The sequence below is a fragment of the Musa acuminata genome, chromosome BXJ1-4 (assembly GCF_036884655.1).
Source record: "Musa acuminata AAA Group cultivar baxijiao chromosome BXJ1-4, Cavendish_Baxijiao_AAA, whole genome shotgun sequence".
In the NCBI taxonomy this organism is placed as follows: domain Eukaryota; kingdom Viridiplantae; phylum Streptophyta; class Magnoliopsida; order Zingiberales; family Musaceae; genus Musa; species Musa acuminata.
The window spans coordinates 41,929,109-41,950,223 of NC_088330.1; the positions used below are offsets into that span (position 1 = coordinate 41,929,109).

A 21,115-nucleotide genomic window follows, 5' to 3' on the forward strand; every position below is an offset into this window, starting at 1 on the left:
GGAAAGACAACCTATAGAATGGCTAAGTGCCGATTCTTGCTTGCAAGTACTATAGTGGCCTGTGTTAGAAAGGGTAGTGAGAATCTTCTTTTTGTTTTTGTTTTTTGTTTTTTTACTGTTAAGCCAGTTCGATTTTGAGGACTCCTCGTCGATAATATTTTTTTATAAATATTTTTCTTCAATGTTTAAATCAATTCAAGATTCCAAAGATAAGTTTTGCTATGGTTTCGATCAAGAATGGTCGGACTTAGGAGAGATAAATTGATAAGTCATCATTTATCATCATCATCATCATCGCAAGCATGGGTTCATGTGATATTATCTATTTTGGAAGAGCTCGCACGTTTTGACTCATTCGGGGTGAATAAAAACCTCCTTTGAGGATAAAGGATGATTGACACTTTCTAAGATACCAATTTTTTCTCAATAAAGAAGTTAAAATCTCGTGAACTCTTTTTCTAGTTTCAATTGATTAGGCGTCATTTTTATATCATCGACATAAGCATTAGAAATCATGAGAAATTATTCGTTTTGGATGAGCTCGTATGATTTTATCATTCGATATTTATCTTGAAAGGATAAAGCTATACAATCTCACCCAAAACGAATAATTCCTCGTAAGTCATCATGCTTGCACTAATGATGATCATCATTCATTATTGTTGACATAAGCAAAAGTGTTTAGGAGAAATGTTTAATTGACGTTAGGAGAGCCCATGAGACCACTACTCTCCTAGTGAGGGCATCGATAAGTATGTTTAATCCCATTAGTTGAGAAGTAATGGAAAATATATTCGAACCAAATAAATAGATCAAATAGTAAAAAAAAAATTATATCTTTAATCATTTTGATTCACTCATTAGACCATTTGAGTTTGAAAAAAAAAATTATATCTTTAATCATTTTCATTCTCTCACCATCTCCTTCTCTTACTTCCATTATTGTTCTCTTATTTTATTTCCATCGTAAGATTTATTTATATATTTAATTTTATTTAATCTACTCAATTTACTGATCATGTTTGATCCAATTTTAATAAACACGAATCGAAGAGTTGTGGTGTATCATCGATAGATCCAACAAAGGAAGTCAGGATTTAATCATGAAATAGGTGTTTGGTGATGAGAAATGGAGATGTTAGTAAATCATGCGTTTAAGAGAAATATACTCAGCCCACCATTTGCTAATTAACTACACCAAACGTGAAGCGTGTGCTTTGGTTGGCAGTCCACATCCAAGAACAAAAAGCAATCAGATAAGCAGGAGGGTGATGATGAATCACATCCCAAGGAGTGCAATTAGATAGATTGTTAATTAGGAGAAGCGGATTCTTTCCTCAGTCGTTGAAGACGCAACCAACAATTACATTCTGATCAAAACAAAAGAGAAAGATTACATTACATTACATTACATGGAGGGAGGTATTATTAATTTAACATAAGTAATGCTTCACATGTGGTTGCCACTCTCAACTTTGAACTTATCTTAATCTTGTCTTTCTTTTTGTTTTTAATATCTTCTTTGTGCTTTCTACTCCCAATTAAAGTGTTGTATTGCATGTCCTTGTCATATAAAGCATGCATAAAAACAACACTAGCATGATATTTGCTACATGATATAAAGCAATATTTTTGGTTCAAAAAAATAAAAGAACATTTAAACTTCTTAGATTGCTTCTGGTGAGTCTTTTTTGTGTTTTTAACTCATTTGGTCCAACTAAAACTATGTGGTCAGAGTAAAGTTCGAAGAGGGGAGGGAGGGAAGTGTTGCTGGTAGCCTCATCACAGTTGGGCTCGCCATATTATAAATCCTTATATATGACATCGATTCATAAGGAGTCCAAATTTATGTTGATTTGTAATGGTTTTTCTTACAAATAATACATACAAAACTCTTGCTTCATGTTGGAAGCCTAATTAACAACTGTATCTACGGATAATGGCTGGCTCTTGAGTTCATGAACAAATCAACACTCAAGGAACAATGTGGAACATAGAAGCAACAAAGTTCATAGTATAAAAACAAAGAATTGAGTATGGTGCACAGAGTACCTCTTGTTTGGAACTCTGTTCCCTGCCCGATGTTTCAGCATCAATGGCAAAATTAGAGCAACACTCTTTGGAGGCAGTATGCGGAATGAACTCAAGCATGTAGATGAGATGACAAGTTCCACCAACACAAATCCAAAATATTTATAACACTGCAAGAGCCACTAAAGTTAGCATTGCATCATAACACTCAAGATCATGTACAAGTTCAAAATTAATACATAAGTGCATCCAATAACTGGATGCTGCTGAAGGCGCTGGTGCCACCAGAGAAAAGATTCCCAACACCAAATGAAAAGAAGGAAAAAAAGAGTTGTATACAAGTTCTGAACATCTATGAAAAGATATTTCCAACTATTGTCTTTCTTTTACAGGGACTTGGAAAAGAAGTTACACCAAATAATCCCCATTTTACAACCCCAGATTTTCTTTTCAAGACCAAGATAGAGAGGAAAAATATGGAAATATAATAAAGGCAGGGATAATTAGTGGAAAAAAAATGTTCGAGACACCAACTATACCCGTTATATACCACTCCAATCCAAAATCTCATGTACTAAATTACACTGGATAAAAGAGAAGGAAACCTGTCAGAGGGCTTGATCAGAAAACAGCACAAGGAAAACTTATAAAAGAGGCTGAGCTGTCTAAAGAACTCATGATCAAGCATCATCCCGAGTGTTCTGAGCAAGCAGTGTTGCATGTCACACCGCAACAAGAATTTTGGTCGTGAATCCCCGCCACCCCACCTCGCTATTCTGCATTTGTTGTAAAGATCTACAACACTCTCTCATACCCATGTTCTAGTGAGGCCACAGAATTGAATGCCATGGGAGGAGATCCATCCAGCTCTCAATTGTAGATTTTCACAGGCTTCTCAAACGTGTGGCGGTTCTGCAGGAAAGAAGAGAACAAAAGACCAAATGTAGCTACTAAATGATTGATAGACCTGAAAATGGAAAAGCTAAGCTACCTATATGTCTAACACAAATGTGAACAATTGCAGTCACTTTACCTGATTAACTGTGTAAGCCCTTTTTGGAGCAGTGTCAGGGTGCTCTAATCCAAGGTACTGCTCCCATGCTCCATAAATATCTCTCCTCTGAACCAAATGAACCAAGTTAGGGAAAGAAACAACTGGCTGGAAAGGACCAAAATATGCATACCTGAAATCTGTTAGACACCACATCCAAATCTTGGAGGTATTCAGGACGGCCAAGTGATACAAAAGCAAATTTCCACTGATTTAACAAATGATGATGTCAGATTTCATGATGAGTTGTATGTTAACTAAAGATGACTAAGTTACACAAGCCACATGTAAATGAAAATATTTCTCCCTTTGAAACATCATAAAGTTTCAAGGCTGGACAAATAACATAGTATATATTTGTAACATAGCTTCTTTCTGCTATTGCTCTTCCATGATTAAAATATAAGGTACAAAAGAGGGTTCTAGTGTAACATCCCATTAGTCCCACATCGGAAGTAGACAATGTGTATGATTGACTTATATGGGTCTGATGAGTGTACTACGTTAACTCCCGCTTAAGCATTTTGGTCCACGGTTGAAGGACCAAAATGGAGTTATTGGCCAGTTAACTCATCAGACTCAAGTCTTGACATTTGGTATCAGAGCCGACCTAGCATTTGGGCAAGGTGAGAGGGCTCGAGTAGGAAAGGACTACCTGTGGATGGAGTCGAAAACTCATCACGACGTGGAGCCACCACTGAGTTAAACCTCACATGCACTATGCTAGGGTTCGATCTGGGTTATGTTGGGCCTTGACGAGGACGTCAAGCTAATTGAGTTGGGGATATTGTAGCATCTCATTAGTCCCACATCGGAAGTAGGCAATGTGTATGATTGACTTATATGGGCCTGATGAGTGTACTATGTTAACTCCCGCTTAAGCATTTTGGTCCACGGTTGAAGGACCAAAATGGAGTTATTGGCTAGTTAACTCATCAGACTCAGGTCTTGACATTCGGGGTATGAGGAGGCGGTGCAGGGAGCTATTGGAGGAGGGTTAGGGTGTGATGGCTGTCAGTTTGGGAGGGGATGAGGGAGGAGTAGGAGGAGAAGGCGAGGACAACAGGAGGGGAGCTATATGGCGTTGGTTGTGGTGGTAATCTACTGAAGAAGTAATATACTGCTGATCTTATTGTCGTGAAACAAAAATTACAGTGCCGAAACATATATGGAAACAAGATACATATTAATGAAGACTGGATCACAATAATAAAAAAAGAAGTACCTTCGAGTATTCGTCATCTGGAACTTGCAGTTTCTTCTGAATGTGCATTTTGACATCAGCTAAAGTCTCTCCTTCCCGAATAACCAAGAAAAAAGGCTCCCCAAAATTTTGTACTTGCTGCAAAGGAACAATAAACATGGAGTTCTAAGTCGAATCTGTTGTAATTTAATTGAAACCAACCAAAAAAACTGAAATTTCAAATCCACAAAGCACAAAAACGAATTAGACTTATTCATAAAATAACAAGGACAAGTGTTTAAGAAAAATCATGAATCCTTGATTGGCATCAAGGAAAGAAATTATTTGAGTCTGAAACATCACAATTTGGATGGAAAAAATAATGCTAGTTTTGGTGTCTTCAAGAAATGACTTGCTGGTTTATCAGTTTATCGAGGGGTGTGTTGAATGTGTTGATACTAGCAATACATAGTGCAAGCAAGATATGGCACAAATGATGATAGCAATGCCATCTGGAAAGAAATATGACTCAATTTGCATCCATAGCACATGGCTGGTATGGACAGGCATGATGATGCATTTTCTTGGCGCAGGGCTCAACAATCCTTTAAGTTCTTTTGAAGAAATAATTTATGATTAAAAAAAGAGCATGGAAATTTTGTTGACATAGCAGAACATAAAGCACAACACCTTAAAATTATTACCAAATATACATCTAAAATTTGGTTCAGGTTGTCAAGAATTAGCAAAATATCAACTAAGCCCAATAAGCATTTACCATTTGATTCTGATTAGGATCTCTTGTAAAGTGATAGACATGAATCAAGCGATCATGAGGACTGAGATTTTTCTCCTCTTCAGGAATCTGCAGACATACCAATAATTTCTTAGATAAAGATATCTTAGATTTCCAATGAATATAGCAAATTCTCCTAAATTGGCCGTCATTATAACAGGTCTGCTAGGGCAGAAGAAAACAAATAGCCTAACAAAAACCTTGTGAAAGCAAAACATCTGCTATAATAACATCCTGGGGAAAATGGCAACTCACCTCCTCCGCACGTAAAGTCCAATATTGATCATTAATATTTTCAATCTTTTCACCAAGTGGAAAAATCTGTATGGATCACAAGAAATAATGATTAAGAAAATAAAAATAAAAGCCATTCGAGTATCAAAATATCCTAAACTCAAAAGAATGAAGCCTCAGAAATGATTCTGCCTCAATAGGATTCTTAAGTTGATAGTTGCAGTAGAAAGAATAGGTGCACTAAAGTTTGATAGGATAAAATTTGACTATAATATTGGTCAAATGACTAGTGCATGCTAGTCAAAGGTATGTTAACATGTAAGCACATGATTTATATTAGGTCATATACTGAGTTATCAGAAGCAAGTGTTTCTCCACCGAACAAGCTTCAATAAAGCATATTTGACTTTAGCCCTAATCCTAAAAGTAGCAGCTGAGTAAATATAAGGGTTGCTTGCTGCAAGGAGGTGAGGCTATGTTCTCTTCAAGAACCAACTTAAGACAATGAATATGGAAATTATTCAAAACCTGTTTATGTAGGGTTATAATGTCATCCAGTTAGCAACCATGTGAGACCAAAATATATAAGCAATCGTCCTTAAAGGTATACATGACTAGGGAAGGCACCTTATAGATCTTGTGGTAGAAGACCTCAAGCAACCTGAGCTCAGCATCAGGATGAGAGAGCTCAACCTAAGCAGGAAAAAACATTAGATAATGTTTACCACTGTGCTCAACCAAAAGAGCAGTCAAGTATGTCCTGAAGTTACTAAATATTTAGAAGAACATCAATAGATTGCATCAAAGTCATTAAATTACCTTTGTCTTTAGGTCATTGATTACATCAGCTACAGTGCTATTTTTTGGAAGTCTGATGCTGTGGACTGCTACCTGATAATAAACCAAATATATATAGGTTTCAATAAAAACTTCGGAAACAAGCACAATAAATTAATAGAGAATAGTCAAGGTCAAAACCAACCTCATCCTTTGTGGCATGGTGGAATGCAACTTTTAAAGTTTTCAAACCTTGCAGTTCAGGCAGAGGAATATCCAATACCTCATAATACAATATATCAGAAGTCTGTGTCAATCAAAGTCATCAAAATTTATAAGATCACAAAAAATTCTGTTAAAAAATTGTTTCTAGGATCACTTTTTTAGCTAAATTTAAACAACCTGGTTATAATGAACCAGCATATCTGAAAGATGCTCTACACCACGGTATTTAATAGGTTGGGGTTTAGGCTGCTGAGAATAGCAGTTGTGAGATGTAAGACGAATTTTTGATGGATCATCCACACCAAGTTGGCGAGCAACTCTTTCAACAACATCATCATAGGTAAAAAGTTTTGACCTTAAAAAGTGAAAAATGATAATATATCAAAATAAATAAGGTTAGAAAAACAAGCTAACCAAGCAGAACTATAAGAAAGATCAGTTGTTACAAGCACTCACAATTCCAGAGAAAAATCATCCTCCTTTGGCTTTTCCAATGATCGGAAATGAACAACCTATGACATCACATAGCGCAATGTCTTAAGTACGAGACTTTCAATTCAAGGTAGGGCAGAACTTAAATGGTAAATGAATCAGATAATAACAGAAAACCACAAAGCAGAACAATATATTAAGCATACCCAACATACTGAGTTCAGCAACAGTTCAATGTGCAACAGTGCCAAGAAATAATTAAAGTTCTCTATTATAATTGAGAACTGAAGAGTATTGAATCATTAAGAAGAATCTTATAAGAAATATTAGAAAAAAATACTACTAAATTAAGTGCATTAGAATTACTCTTAAGCTGAATTTCAGAGATCCCAAATGACCTAACATACGTTGGCACAAATTTATATACAAAAACAGGATGTACCATTTGTGGATCTTTAATTAACTTAGTGTTATCTCTACAATCAGGTGTTTGTAGTACCATATGTTGTTATCAACATACAGGAAACACAATCCACATCCATGTGCTGTTATTTCCACTTTCTAGAACAATGAAATTCAAGTATTTAAACTTGAGAAAATAAATTCTATCCTCCAATTTTAAAGTTGAAAAAGAGATCCATTTGAACGAAGTTCTAACTGGACCATTTGCAGAAATTAAAAGCATCTTCCCATAATAGTATCTGGTAGAAGACTACAAGGTTGTATATCAACTTTATTCCTATTAAAAATGTTCATTGGAAAAACCTCCCTTATCCCTTTTTAACTTTCAGCAATTGTTAAGCACCTCAAACTCCCACCCAAGAGTTTAAATATCAGTCTAATATCAGTTTCAACAGCCAGTCAGACAGGTACAATACAGGTATACTGGATGGTATATCAAACTATACTATCTGATATTATTGGAAAAAATGATATAAATGTTTGATCAAATCAGTAAATGTGCAACCAATATTTAAAACCTTAGTCCCCTCAAATCAGAAAATTTAGAAATTATTTTTACTCCTTCCTTTATTTACTCAACTATTTCCTTTTCCCAATTTAATCCATTGCTTTCTTTGAAAAACATTTTCCAAGAATACATTACTAAGATAAATGTAGCACAAACACATTGCACCTTGATAAAAGAAAAGTGTGATCCTTAAAAATTACAGAAATTCACTATATGAGTTGAACTTCTTAACAAGCTTATTAAAACCATCCATGACAAAAGTTAATGTTCTAATAAATACCGTGAGTATTCATATTTTGAAGAAACAAAAACTACAAAATCCTCTAATGGAATGATATCCTCCCAAGATGCCAGAAATCACATTCGTACAATATAGAAAGACCAACCTGGCGATTATGAACATACTCCAAGAAAGAAGGAATGTCAGGATATCGATACTGATCTATATTCCCTAATGTTGAAGCTTTTTGATAGCAAATGATGTCTCCATCTTCAAGCTACAGTGAATGTCCAGATAAGCCAAAAAAAATGTAGGAACAGGAAATGCTATTCTTAGAAATATAATGCATCAGACTTACCTGGCTTGACCGAAAGGGGATCTGCTTGTCGATGTGTTCGCACATTACACTAGGTTCAAACTTTATTTCCTAAAAATTTCAGCATAATAAAATTTGAGGTACTTAATTCATACAAACAAAGATAATAGTCATAGATTCAAACTATCAATAGGTATGTAAACAAATATCTATATCTTATTTGAGCAGATAGTTTATTCAGTTAAGTAAAGCATAGATATTGGTACGTAATCTGCATAGAATTTCTCCATAAGATTGAGATAGCCATCTTCTGCCTTGCATCCATAGATTTTTCACATGAAAAGCCATGAACTTGCATGGCAAGTTCAAGATTTCACTTTTTACCTTGCTAAGTTCACAAGCTGAGATAGACTTTTCCACTTTGTTCTTTCTTCTACTTAGGTATAGTTAATGATTGCACACTAACTTATTGTTTTTGTTGACAACAGATATGGTCAAAGCTAATTTCAGTTAATACATAGATTGATTTTTTAGATTTTATATATATCTCACTGCAAAATTCAATTCCCTTTATAATGCCTAAAAAGAAACAGTGAAATGCTTAAACACTACAAAAAATTGATGGAAACCATTGAATCCTTTAAATGAAAAACTAACCTCATAAAGTTCAATATCTTCATTTGGAGGAAATCCAGCCATTTCATTCAGTTTTGAGAGTATTTCAATTGGCTTCCCTAAAGCCTTAACAAATAGCCTTCCTACAAATCTACATTAGATAACAAAAGAAATGAAAATCTATGAGATATTAATCAAGCAAAATATATGAGAGCAAGCTATGGCTCAACAGTAAGGTTTCTCCTTTACAACTAGGAATTTTGAAGTTTCAAGTGATAAAGTACAATTCCCCACATTGGTAGGAGCCTTTGTGTGCTAGGCCCTTTTCTTTTTGGAAATATTCAAGCAAGATTGTAGGATGAGCAAGAAGACATATAAATGTTACCTTAACCCTTCTTTTTCAGGATCATAAAGCTTGAAAAAAAGAAGTATATCCTCCTTGGTCTTTTGTGGTGGAGGAAGAGGGTGAAGATCCTACAATGTCATAATTAATGCTAAAACTTACACCAGACAATATGATAAACACACAAATCTGTTCTTAAAATCTGTTGCCCTTTATATGGACTATGAAGTATATAAGCAAAATGCTTTAGAAAGATAAAATGCATGTGGAATGCACAAACTTCAGAAATATATATTACCAGCCCAAGCTCTACTTCCAAGAATAGCTTCAGTTCAGCATTATGAGCCTTATTTGATACCTCCCTAAGCTGCCCAACCTATATATACAAATGCATGCATAAGACATGTAGTTTTTTCATAGCCAAATGAAACCTATAAAACAGCTTTGAAATGGCAGCAAAAGTAAAATAATCAGTTCCATGCAACTTAAATAAAGGTAAAAAAAATGGATATCAGAGGGAACCATTATCCATAGGAGATAGACGAAGGCAACCACCAACATTTAATAACAAATGAAATGAATAAATATTAAAAAAATAAAACAAACTATGGCCTTCACCAGTTTCATACATAAGATGGAATCTACAAAACTGGAAATAGACCAAAAAAATGTATTAAGGAAATTGCAGGAAGCAATATTTATTGAGACCTTTTCTGCTGAAATAAAACTAATTTTGAACAAATTTGTGACTGTTGCCTGTATAATTACCAAATTAAATAGAAAAAATGCTGCAAGATAAAGTTAATATGTGCTTCAGGAAGGATTGCAAGAATAAAAGAGAAAGTTGCAAGTAAAACTTAACTATAATATGTTATACTTGCAACAAACAAAACCAAGTGTCACTTATGATACTGCAAAATGATGGATGCAATGAAATCTTTGTAAACATCACATTTATGATAGATTGACCACAAAAGAAACCATTAAACCCAATGAGAAACAGACAAGTGTTGATCCAAAACTTTTATCTAGATCCTAAAGCCTCACCACCGAGACCTTTTAGACGAAGGCAGATAACCATCCTATATTAGCAGTAAAAGGTTTCTTAAACTGACTGAGTCACCCTTTAAAATTTTTACAGGCAACTTTGTTTACGACAGCCCTACTGCATGAAACTAATATGAGACACAAAACCCCTTAAAATTTTCAAGGCTATTTGGTCAAACGAAACAGCAGTAAATTTCTTAAAGTTTGAAAATCAGTCAAAAATTCAAATTTATTAATAGTCCATTAGGCAATGAACAATCATCAGTCATGACTGCCAATTCCAGTTCTAGAAACACATCTATCCATATTCAAGAAAATGAAAGCAGAGTACATATAATAGCTGCATTATATGGAACCCTCACACACACACACCTATATATATATATATATATATATATATATATATATATATATATTGGACATGCACTGAAAATTTGGACCAAACACCAGGTTTGTATTGAAATTAGAATTTAATGCTAAAAGCAGTTCAGTACAAGAAAACTGGATAGCGAAGAGTGCAAAGTGTGTATTATGATAAATAAAGAAAAATACCTTCACTTGAGAAAATAAATAAATACTCACAGATTGTGCTTCCTCCTGAGGTGTTAAAGGGCGATTGGGACGGTAAGTATGGTTTTGCCGCTTAGCCCAAAGCCAAAAACGCTGAAACTGCACCGGAATATTAAATTCTTTGGCCACCTCCTCCTGCCAAGTAAATTATTGAGCAACTGATGCCAACAAGAAATTACCAAAAGGGCAACAAAATAAACTATTATTGGGACTAAGAACAAAATCCTCAACGACATATGGAAATATCATGAGTATTGTCGAAGCTAGCACGATTAAGGGAACTGAGCGAGGTAGAGGTAGCTGGGATGCCTGTTTGATTATGTTCTGTCAATATTGATGCAGGTATATAAGACCATAATGGATGTTGGGACAGAAGGTATGATTATGCCACATAAAAGTGAGTATGCCCATGTTTAGCTTTTCTAACTACTGATTGAACCTTCTTGTGACAATCCTTGTTAGGAAGAAACCAGGTCAATTAAGTATGTAACAAATAGCAAGAAATTGACAAGCCATACCTAAAGGACATGGTGTAAACAGAAAATAAAAATGCCCTCATTAAATACATATAACAATGAGTATTAAGATAACATACTCAAAAACAAATACAGCAGACTACATCGGACACTTGCACGACTTGTTTCCTTGCTACTTGAAATGAATACTCAATTTTACATGATATATTCCCTGTCATTTTGGTTCATCCAAAATATTAAATTATTTTGCAAAACACATCTTTTACTCCAGAACCTATTATGACTTCAAGTAACATTGACTGAAGCCAGCAGAAAAGTGCATTATAAACTTCTAAAACAAAAGGGTCCCCGTAGCCTCCAACAAATTAATCAGTATGATATACAGTTTCACACTCCATATAGGAAAGACAATCAAAATGCAACTTAACAAATATGATAAAAAGTTTCTTGAGAGATTGGAAGAAGACACCTAGATATGTTTATGCATGCATCAATTTCAAAAATCAAAATTCAACTTAACATATTAAATAAAAAAGTTTCTCGAGATATTGGAAGGAGACACCCACGTATATTTATGCATACATCAATATCTCAAAAAGTACAATTATTCACTTCTACTTGGTTCGACTAGCTTGACCATTTTTACCTTGAAATGGCTGAATGGCAGTTGTTTCTGAATTCGAAAAGTCCGGACTTTGTCATGGTCTACAAGATCAAAAAATATTTCCCTTCCGATCTGTTCTGCCAAATCCTCGTTCCGAGCAACCTGAATAGATCATAAAACTTATTTCATTAATCTTTAGTAAAAAGGGAACAAAAGCTTCATTGTAATTGACCAAAAGATGGTACACAGAAACCCTATCAAAAACCTTGATGATAGTATAAAGGTGAGCCTCAGCTTTCTCTTTCTTTTTATGCTCCTTCTCTTCTTGTTCTCTCTTTAATCTTACCTGTAAAAAGATATTAAATTGTTAATCACTAAACCGATAAAGACCAAATGTGTACTGCACTTATAGAACTTACTCTCAGATGCTCGGCTATGTCTTTCTCATCCACATTACACATAATTTTCTCCTTGTCACTCTCACGAATGTACACAAGCATGTAAGCATTTGAATATTTTGTGAATTTAAATGGTGTATTATTGAAGCCAGGATTTGTCTGAGACAACTGTGAAACACAAGTGGTACAAATTAAAAAAAATCACATAAAAGATCATGTAAGAAAGCATAAAAAAGAATAATGGTTATAAGTCAAACCTCTTCTTCACCACCATATTGTTCTTCTAATGCCCTTTTCACGTCTTCCTTCGTCACTCGCTCATCATCAAACTTAAACCTGAAAAGAAAATGTTATTAACTGTCACACAGCGTATAAACTTCCTTTTACCATGCATTTTATCCAATCAAAAGAGGACCAAGAACACACACAAGCCATTGGTAAGCATTATATAATGAGAAAAAAAATGCAAACTGTTCAACTTGAGAGCAAAATTCAACTCATACCAAAAACTAAACAACAAAAACCTGTCAAGTACAGTTATCTGAAAAGAGAAGCTACATGGTCTAAATAATTTCACAAGACTATGAAACAAGCGCAAACATAATCAGCTACTGATGAGCCTATTAAGCAGCATCAAAACAATAGTATGAAGATGGATCCTTTTATCAATAGCAGGATAATCCTGATATGCAGAACACTCCGCCATTGAAGACGTCCATTTGTTAAAGATCGAAAAGGTCTTACACCAAAATAAAAAATCTTTAGCCAAGAATCTCAGACAATGATACATTGGACTGATTTGGAGATAGTAACAAAACCCAAGTTCCTGGTTAGGGCACCACTTCAAGCTATTTGCCAATGATATGGACCCAACTTAATATACAATCTCAAACAAGTAAATTTAGCAGCACATTGCTTAAACGTTGTTTAATGGCAATAAAACTAATCAAAATTATAATGCTGGGATACGGCCCTTCATGTGAGGATATCAGCACTTAATTTGAAATGTGATAACTTCAAGCCTCAACTGAAGTAAGATACATAATCACCTTTAACTAATACTTGCATATAGATTATAAACTAATAACTGTTGGTACTGAAAATAATTCAGAAAACAAAGGCAAATTAGTAATGTCTTTACTCCTTATATATATACACTATGTGGCTGCTTAAGGTTTTCTTTTTAATTATTTACACCACAAACACAACAGCAACGCTCATGTAATACATATGTGGAGGCCAAATACCACTGATCTGATAGTGTTGGTCGAATGAAAGCATAGTAATGTCCCCCATGCACTCCACCACTGTGAACAAGAACACTGCAAGCAAACAAAAACAAACACATCAACATATCATTTTAAGATGAACCACATTCAGCAATTTTATTGTCCAAGCAAGCAACAAAGCAGAAAACTATTCCTCATGACTAGTTATTTCATATCAGATGATTACAGACAGTATCAATTAATGTAATTAATTACAATCAAATATGATCAAACAGTGATTATTGACAATATCCCAAGATCTGTTTATCGTATTTTCACAATTGTGACTAAATCGAGACTTTGTCATAAAGACATAAAAATAACTATAACTTTTGATATTGGCCAAACAATCTTAAATATAGACCAACATAATCATAAAAAAAAGCCCTATGTCGTAATGGAGAAAGGAAGAGCTGGTCCTGGCTCAAATTACAATCTTTCCACATAGCTTTTGCATGCTGAGACAGTTGATATTGGTTCAAAAAATTTATGTTATCAGATATTATGTTAACATTTCTTGCAAGGAAAGTTTCAACATGATTTAGTAATCTATGAGTCATGCCATTCTCATGAACTGCATACCATATAGGATTTCTACCTGGCAAATTCAAAAGAATAAAATGTCTTCCAAGAGTGGTCAGCACTGAAAGCTTTACACTGCTGACAACTTCATACTTACATATCTCAAGAGCTGAAATGCTGAAATGATTTTATATAAATGATGACTAAGCCTCAATAACCAATCTAGGTACAGAATGGGATATTTAAGGACCTTGCACAAAGTTCATTAGTGGTAATAGTTCCAGGACAATGTTAAAAATAGGATGGCTGAATGCATGAGGCTCCTGCCGATACAAGGTCTCGAGTCACCTGATAGCAAAAGAAGCAACTTTACCATTGTACCAATGATTGCCCTCTGGTCAATGGCAATGTTGATGAGCTTTTTATATTTTCTTCCTCCACCAACAAAATGAAACAACATCTTGCTACATAAAGATATTCGTGTCTTGTCCTTTTGCATTGCTTAAAAATATCCATACAATGGCAAAATTGCAATCACTGGTACCGACACTTGGTACAAGTCGGTACCACTTGGACCAGAGAGAAGAAGAGGAAGAACAAAGAGGAGGATTGATGAAGGGGGTGGAGAAGGCAGAGGACGAAGAAGAGGTAAAAGGAGAAGGCGGAGAAGGAGGTAGATGCAAAGGATGCAGAGAGTCAAAAAACGACCCTAATGAGAAGACAACAGTAACTACTAAAATTGAATGGTATACACGTTAAGATCAAGGTTCTGAATACCATACCATACCGGTGTACCGATCAGCCGTTAGTATAATACATACCAAGTTGTACTGAGCATACCAATATATGGTACACTGAGGTGTACCGATGTACCACCCATATCGATCCTCTATTAGACCGGTACGTACTGCCCGTATCGAGTGGTATGGTACGGTATTGCAAACCATGGTTAAGATAACCATACCAAGTGGTAAGCCTAGCATGAATCAGAACATATGATAAATAGTGGCCCACTCACAGGTTTATGGTCAGACCAATAAATGACAGTTGGTACTAATCGGTATGACCAGATTTTAAACCCTAGTATTTATGAATGGTGTAATTTTCAACCCCTGGTATAAAAAAGATATCACAAAAAGGATTTAAATACCAACCCTTTTCACAATTAGCTGAGCGTAAGACCAGAATGGTAGTTGGTAATGTATGACATAGCATGGTATTCCACTACGAAAACAAATATAAAATTTTTCAAGTGTCTGTATGCATCAGTACAGTCGGCACATACCAGTACATAATCAGTACAATACATATTGGTCACAGAATATATAGAATCAGTCTTGAGAAAGCTTGCAAACTGTTTCTTCTGTAGTTCTCTTTTTTTCATTTATTTATTAATTTGAACATAAGACTATTTTCAACATAATACAACTGAGGAAAATTATAACCAGATGAATACTTGTAAAGCAAAGTAAGAAAACCTTGCAAAACAGACAATAGTGAACTCTGCAAAGTGAAAACAGATTCTTGTAGTTTACTTACAATCTAAACCATCTAGAATTCACTATGACACACAAGTTAGAACAAGCATGTGAAAGAACTATTGCAGCTTGCAGGCTTATGGTGCAATGAAGAAGTGCATTTGCATTCCACAAAACCAAGTGTCCCACAAAAAACAACACAATAGCTAGCAGCAAAACTCTAGCCACTGTTTCAAAACCAACCAAATCTACAAAATAAATCAAAAAAGAGAATAAAACAATAAACATTCATTCCATGCAGCTACAAAACAAATAAGCCCCTGAGTATTGACTGTATAGATGGATATCCCCAGGTTCGTTCTAAAAGAGAGAAATGTTACCTGTGAAGAGTATAAAGATTGCGAACTCTCCTGTCCGCTTCTGGAGAAAGATATTTGCCATTATCTTTATCAAGGTCCAACTGGAGTGGGAACTCATAACGGTCATTTATCTGCATTTCAAGGAATGATTGGTTTTAAATGTGAAAGAGGTCCATCCATGCACAAGTTTCCTTGGCAGCAAAGACAAAATTGGGAGTCACTTCTCAAAATGGTTCAGAAGGCCAGGCTAATTGAAACCAATTATGTGCAGACACAGAGGATATATCTTTTAATAGGTTAATATAAACATACAAATCCACTGCATAACATTTGTATTTCATCACAAAAACAAAAAGAAGAATGAAAAAGAAACAAGAGATCGACGGGTTCATTTGTCGCTAGTTGCTTCAACCCAATTGTTGCTCGTTGCAAGAAAATGATTTCAGAAATTTTATTAAGCTATCCAATTTCATTATGACTTCTTAAATCAACAAGTGCAATACGGTTCAGTACTAGTGGTGTTTAGAAGTCCGATAGCCTACCAGCAGACTGACCACAAGTGGTATTCACAAGTCTGATAGCCTATCAGTAGATGGACCAGGGTAAACCAGGTGGTACACCCAGTACAAGATTTATATCATCTGGTTCAGGGCCAATACCACCCGTTACACCTTTTTTCAGGCTTTTCTCAAATCTCAGTATGCGTCAGCATTCAGACATAAGCATTTTTTTTTTCAGCGAACTCACCCTTAAATTATGTTTATGCCCCTTAAATTATAAGAATTGATTTCACCCACAAGAAATCTCCTATTTTTATGATACAAGAGGCAATAAAGCTTTTGTAGAACTAGTCAGAAGTTCTCACATATACTATCAATATACTGTGACAACAGTCCAAAACAATCTAAACTAAATAACCAACTGCTCCAACACCAAAAAATCATCAAACTGCTCCACCACAGCCTCCAGTTAAAGATTGAAAACTTTGCTAATCTATAACAGACACTCTTAACAGGCAAATATGCAATGTCAGCCCTCCAATTTCACACTTCACTCTTCCAAGTTTCCAATAAGGGCATCCTGTCGAAAATTCAGATTTAGGCCTACCAAGTCAAGAAGTTGGTTTTGCCAAGAAAAAAGGAAGTCTTTTAGTTATTAAAACACGTCAGAGAGAATCATGGAAACAGAACTAAGAACAGGGTCAATGATTAATATCTAATGCCCAAAAGCCAATCCTTCTGCCCAGTACAGTTAAATTTTTTTAAACATCTTCAATAACAATGAGGCAAAAGCCAAAAATGCAAAATCTTCTCCAAGGGAAAGAGAAAATAAAATAAATTTCGAGTGCTGATAAAAGATATTCTGCAGTATTAAAGTATTACTGACCTTCACCATTGTATCCCGCATGAAATCATATTCAAAGCGCTTTAACTGGAGTTGTAAAACAGGGGGGAAGTCAATGAATAGAACACCTTTCTTAGCGTCCTGAGAGAATAACAATAACAGAATCATGAAAAAAAATCTTCATGACCAATTGAAATTCAAAAGACTACGGTTTATGCTTTATTTTATAAGAGAATACCATATAGCTTTAATGGTTTAAATTTGTGAATATATCAGATAAAGTTAATTTTCCTAATTTGTTTAAACCCTTCAAGGAAATTTAAAATTAACACATTTCAAATGTCAGCTACTAATTATCAAAATGAAAAGATGTTAAATATGTACTCTGCTAAAAATAATGTTCATGGCAGGTGGCCCAAGCACTAACATTTCCGTTAGGTGTGAAGGGAGGTGAAGCATGGCCATTTATGCATTAGCAATAAATATTAGAATTCATGGTTTCTTGAAAAAAATACCATAAAGCCTAAATGAAATTATAACTATTGTCATGGTCAAACCTATACAAGAAGCAAGAAAAAGTTACTAATGCAATTCACCCAATAATAGAGCAGTAGAAAGATAATATGATGGTGAGAATGATCTAAAACTTAATATTCCAAGCACAATCTAGTGCTCTTTCTCGTAAGAAAAAGTAGATGAATGAAAATGCCAGCACTTATCATGTTAATATGCAAGGTAAAGAAAAAAAATAGACCAAGATCAAACTAAAGAAAGCCCCTGTAGATCCAAAGCAAGATAAACTCTGGAGATCAGGCACTTATGCCTATACTATAAAGCTGCAAAATTACCAGTTAGGTTCAACATACCTGTAAGCCGTGATTTTCCGCATGATATTTATTATCTCCTTCAAGCCGCTCAACTTCAACATACTTATCAAATGAAGCATAAATATCCCGACAACCTTTTACATCTAGCTGTAGGTCTATAAACAATGCAGCCAAGATAGAATTAAAAGTAATGAAAATGATAGTCTAGTCCAAAACTTGCACACTCATGGTGACTACGTACCATAGAACGACTCTTTTCTCATGGATTTGTAGTCTACATTAATACATTCAATATAGTTCATGTGATGTCCCTCAAACAAATACTGGATTGTGCCCTCAACAACAGTTCCCTGATACAAAAATTGGAAACACAATAATTTGACAAGTAGGATAGGCAAGGATCAACAGAAAAACCTTTTAAAGCATCTTTTAAACCTTCATTTTGTCTTCCAATTTTTCACAAAGAACCCTGTTAAGTTCCTGAACATCATGTTGCATGAAAGAATCATATGTATCCCATCCAAAAGATTTTGTCAGCTCTTTCGTGGCGACACTGTTGTCACTGTACTGAAGTTTATAGAATAGGCTCTGAAGAGCCAAGGGAATGCTTCCAGATGGCATATCATTCTCCGTCGTTGGCATATGATAAACAGCCTGCAGTACGAGATTCAAACAATTAATCACTGAACAAGTTGATCAGACAGATATTACATAAGCCGTCAGTTCTACCTTTCTGAAATATGGAATATGATACAGAGTCTGAAGAAGCGAGTTCATGTAACAAGTAGCTCCTTGGTTCTTAAGACCAACATAACCCGTTTCCTTTTTTGAATCATAACTCCAGTAGTCTATCAACCTACGGACAGCAACTTCAGCTTCAATTACACATGTATCATTGACAAGATATCCTCTACTTGGATCATAGAGTTCACTTAGAGACATAAATGAAGTAAAACCCCAATCACTTTCTCGTGAATTAAATTGGTGTTGTGTCTCTGCAGAGAGAAAGGATAGAGGTCAAGTACCAAAAGATCAAAAGTTTCCATAGACATTTTTTTGACACGAGCAATTAGAAATTTTCCTCCAAGTGTTACTTATGCAGGAACCACATAAAGAAATAGCTTAGCTAACAAAAGAAGTTCAAGCTTGTGAATTGTATGTCCCAACAAATGATCAGTGTCATCCTTGTTAAGACATCTTTTATGCCATTATACCTATTTATGTGTCTCGACAAGTGGTGGAAGTAAAACATGCATGATACTTTTTCGTGGAAAATGCTGTTACTAGTGGTGGTTGTGTCGGCCAGACATCTGATACTCATGAGCCCAAAATATGACGATAGTTTGCTCAAGATTGTGGTAGAGTGACAGAATATAAAAAGGTTTATGAAAGATATGAGATGGGAACAATTCTGAAAGCAAAGCATAAGCAGCTCATATTAGTGTTTAGTAAAAAAGAAAAACATCCATAGTATGGATGAACCATCAAAATTCCAGAGTCACATGGACTCTACCATCCACCCAAAATCTGTACCAAGACATGCATACCTGCAGGTTGGATACTCATCACTCTTTATTGTACTATTTCTATGATATAACAATACAAAGCTGTTGTGATTCTCAGGCTTCTGATGAAAATAACTTCCCTCCTTTTACATTCTCATAACATTACAACATCAGTATTATATTTATTGTCTTTTCAAATATTCTTATCCTATGCACTCATGACTTAATTATGCCTCCTTGCCAAACTGTGCACTTGGATGTGCCCCATATCATGTTCTTGTGCCCATCCACACAACACTTCAACCATATGCTGCAAGAAAATGATAAAAGTTGTAATGACATAAGAGACGTAATACCTTTTCTTATCGTATACTTGCTATGAATTTGATTAACAATTGCAAGTGTGAACTGTGCATATCTACTCCACCCATATGGCAAGGTAGTAGAATCAGCAACATCCAGGTATATGGACAAGTGGTCCACATTATTTCCCTTGGGAAAAATCAGCACCCGCCTATAACAATTAATGCAAGCATTAGCACTTAACCTCATCTGATGGCATGTCCCAACTAAATGGGATGAATCGTGTACCAACAAAATGGAAGCAGGAAAAGGACTACAAATATCTGCTCACCACTTGTACCCTCCAACATAGAAAATGTCGGAGTAGAGCTTCTTGATGTTCAACCTGGAGAAATTCTCAATGGTCCATCTAAATTTGAATGGAGGAGGATCCTCCACCTGCTGATTCTCTGGCGTAGTCGCCGTCTCAGTTTGTGTAACTAACCAAAAAAGAATGTGAGGCAAAAGAAGATATCGTCATCAAAACCCTAAACCATCACTTGATCAAATAGCGATTACACAAAATAACTTTTTAAAAAATCACATCTTCCAATCAGCACAAGTGTACAAGATCACAAATTTCCAATGCTAAAGGGGCGGAACCTCGAATCAACTAAGAGCCCCAATGCCCATCACGAAGAACAGTTACCTTCCATCGGCTGGGGTCCCTCAGTGAGCTCCTGATGCGGAACCAGCATCTCCTCTTCCTCCTGCTGCAAAAACCAAGGCACAGATCAGCGCTCAGATCCAGCAAAAACCACAAACACTGCGATCGAAAGAACACCCTAGAAGCCACAGTGGGGTTAATGGGCATCTTCATCCAACCCGCTTTGTGGGGCCCAGGCCACGCTCCAAACCCTAAAGCCGACGTGAACCTCACTAGGACGCACGAAACCAACGGGTGAAGAACGAGAGCAGAGCGCCGCCTCAAGCTAGCGAATCGAGGACTACGAGGAGGAACGGGAAGAGGGATGAGGATTGGGAAAACCGTACGTCGAGAGGTGGCGGGGTCATCATAGTCATGAGTAGTGGCCCCGCAGATGGCGTCGACGGGGAAGGGGGAGGAGGAGGATGATGAGAAGAAGAAGGATCCGATCCGATCGGAGGCGGTGAACGGGAGCAGGAGGAGGCGGAGGGCAGAGAAGAGCCCAGCACTTCTATTGGAGCGAGCGACGAAAGCCA

At 35.7% G+C, this 21,115-nt stretch overlaps 1 protein-coding gene across 3 annotated transcripts; it reads right to left on the minus strand.

The window, feature by feature from the left end:
• Positions 1 to 2,493: 2,493 nt before the first annotated feature.
• Positions 2,494 to 21,111, minus strand: LOC135671768 (ubiquitin C-terminal hydrolase 12-like). 3 transcript variants are annotated; one of them, XM_065179959.1, is made up of 32 exons: positions 20,927 to 21,111; positions 20,583 to 20,646; positions 20,226 to 20,373; positions 19,948 to 20,105; positions 18,816 to 19,081; positions 18,522 to 18,740; positions 18,328 to 18,436; positions 18,126 to 18,241; positions 17,302 to 17,400; positions 15,937 to 16,046; positions 13,539 to 13,610; positions 12,546 to 12,624; positions 12,310 to 12,456; positions 12,156 to 12,236; positions 11,933 to 12,052; positions 10,823 to 10,945; positions 9,492 to 9,569; positions 9,236 to 9,324; positions 8,893 to 9,001; positions 8,278 to 8,346; positions 8,086 to 8,196; positions 6,754 to 6,809; positions 6,475 to 6,652; positions 6,278 to 6,379; positions 6,115 to 6,186; positions 5,923 to 5,988; positions 5,317 to 5,382; positions 5,044 to 5,130; positions 4,308 to 4,424; positions 3,216 to 3,290; positions 3,065 to 3,151; positions 2,494 to 2,943 (listed from the first exon to the last, which is right to left on the minus strand). In XM_065179959.1, the coding sequence occupies exons 1-32, from the start codon at positions 20,954 to 20,956 to the stop codon at positions 2,902 to 2,904; spliced, it is 3,345 nt and encodes a 1,114-aa protein (XP_065036031.1). In that variant the 5' UTR covers positions 20,957 to 21,111; the 3' UTR covers positions 2,494 to 2,901. The 3 variants fall into 3 exon arrangements, with proteins under 3 accessions (XP_065036031.1, XP_065036030.1, XP_065036032.1); XM_065179958.1 differs by having other exon boundaries at positions 2,760 to 2,943; positions 13,536 to 13,610; positions 20,927 to 21,091; XM_065179960.1 differs by lacking the exon at positions 20,927 to 21,111 and adding an exon at positions 20,759 to 20,810 and having other exon boundaries at positions 2,760 to 2,943; positions 13,536 to 13,610.
• Between the last annotated feature and the right edge of the window lie 4 nt (positions 21,112 to 21,115).

Coding starts and splice junctions, on each gene's coding strand:
- LOC135671768 (XM_065179958.1), bottom strand. CDS start 20,956: ATGACTATGATGACCCCGCCACCTCTCGAC. Junction 12,625..13,535: donor CCAACACTATCAGATCAGTG/GTATTTGGCCTC, acceptor TTTTCTTTTCAG/GTTTAAGTTTGATGATGAGC. Junction 10,946..11,932: donor TGCCATTCAGCCATTTCAAG/GTAAAAATGGTC, acceptor TTTACTTGGCAG/GAGGAGGTGGCCAAAGAATT.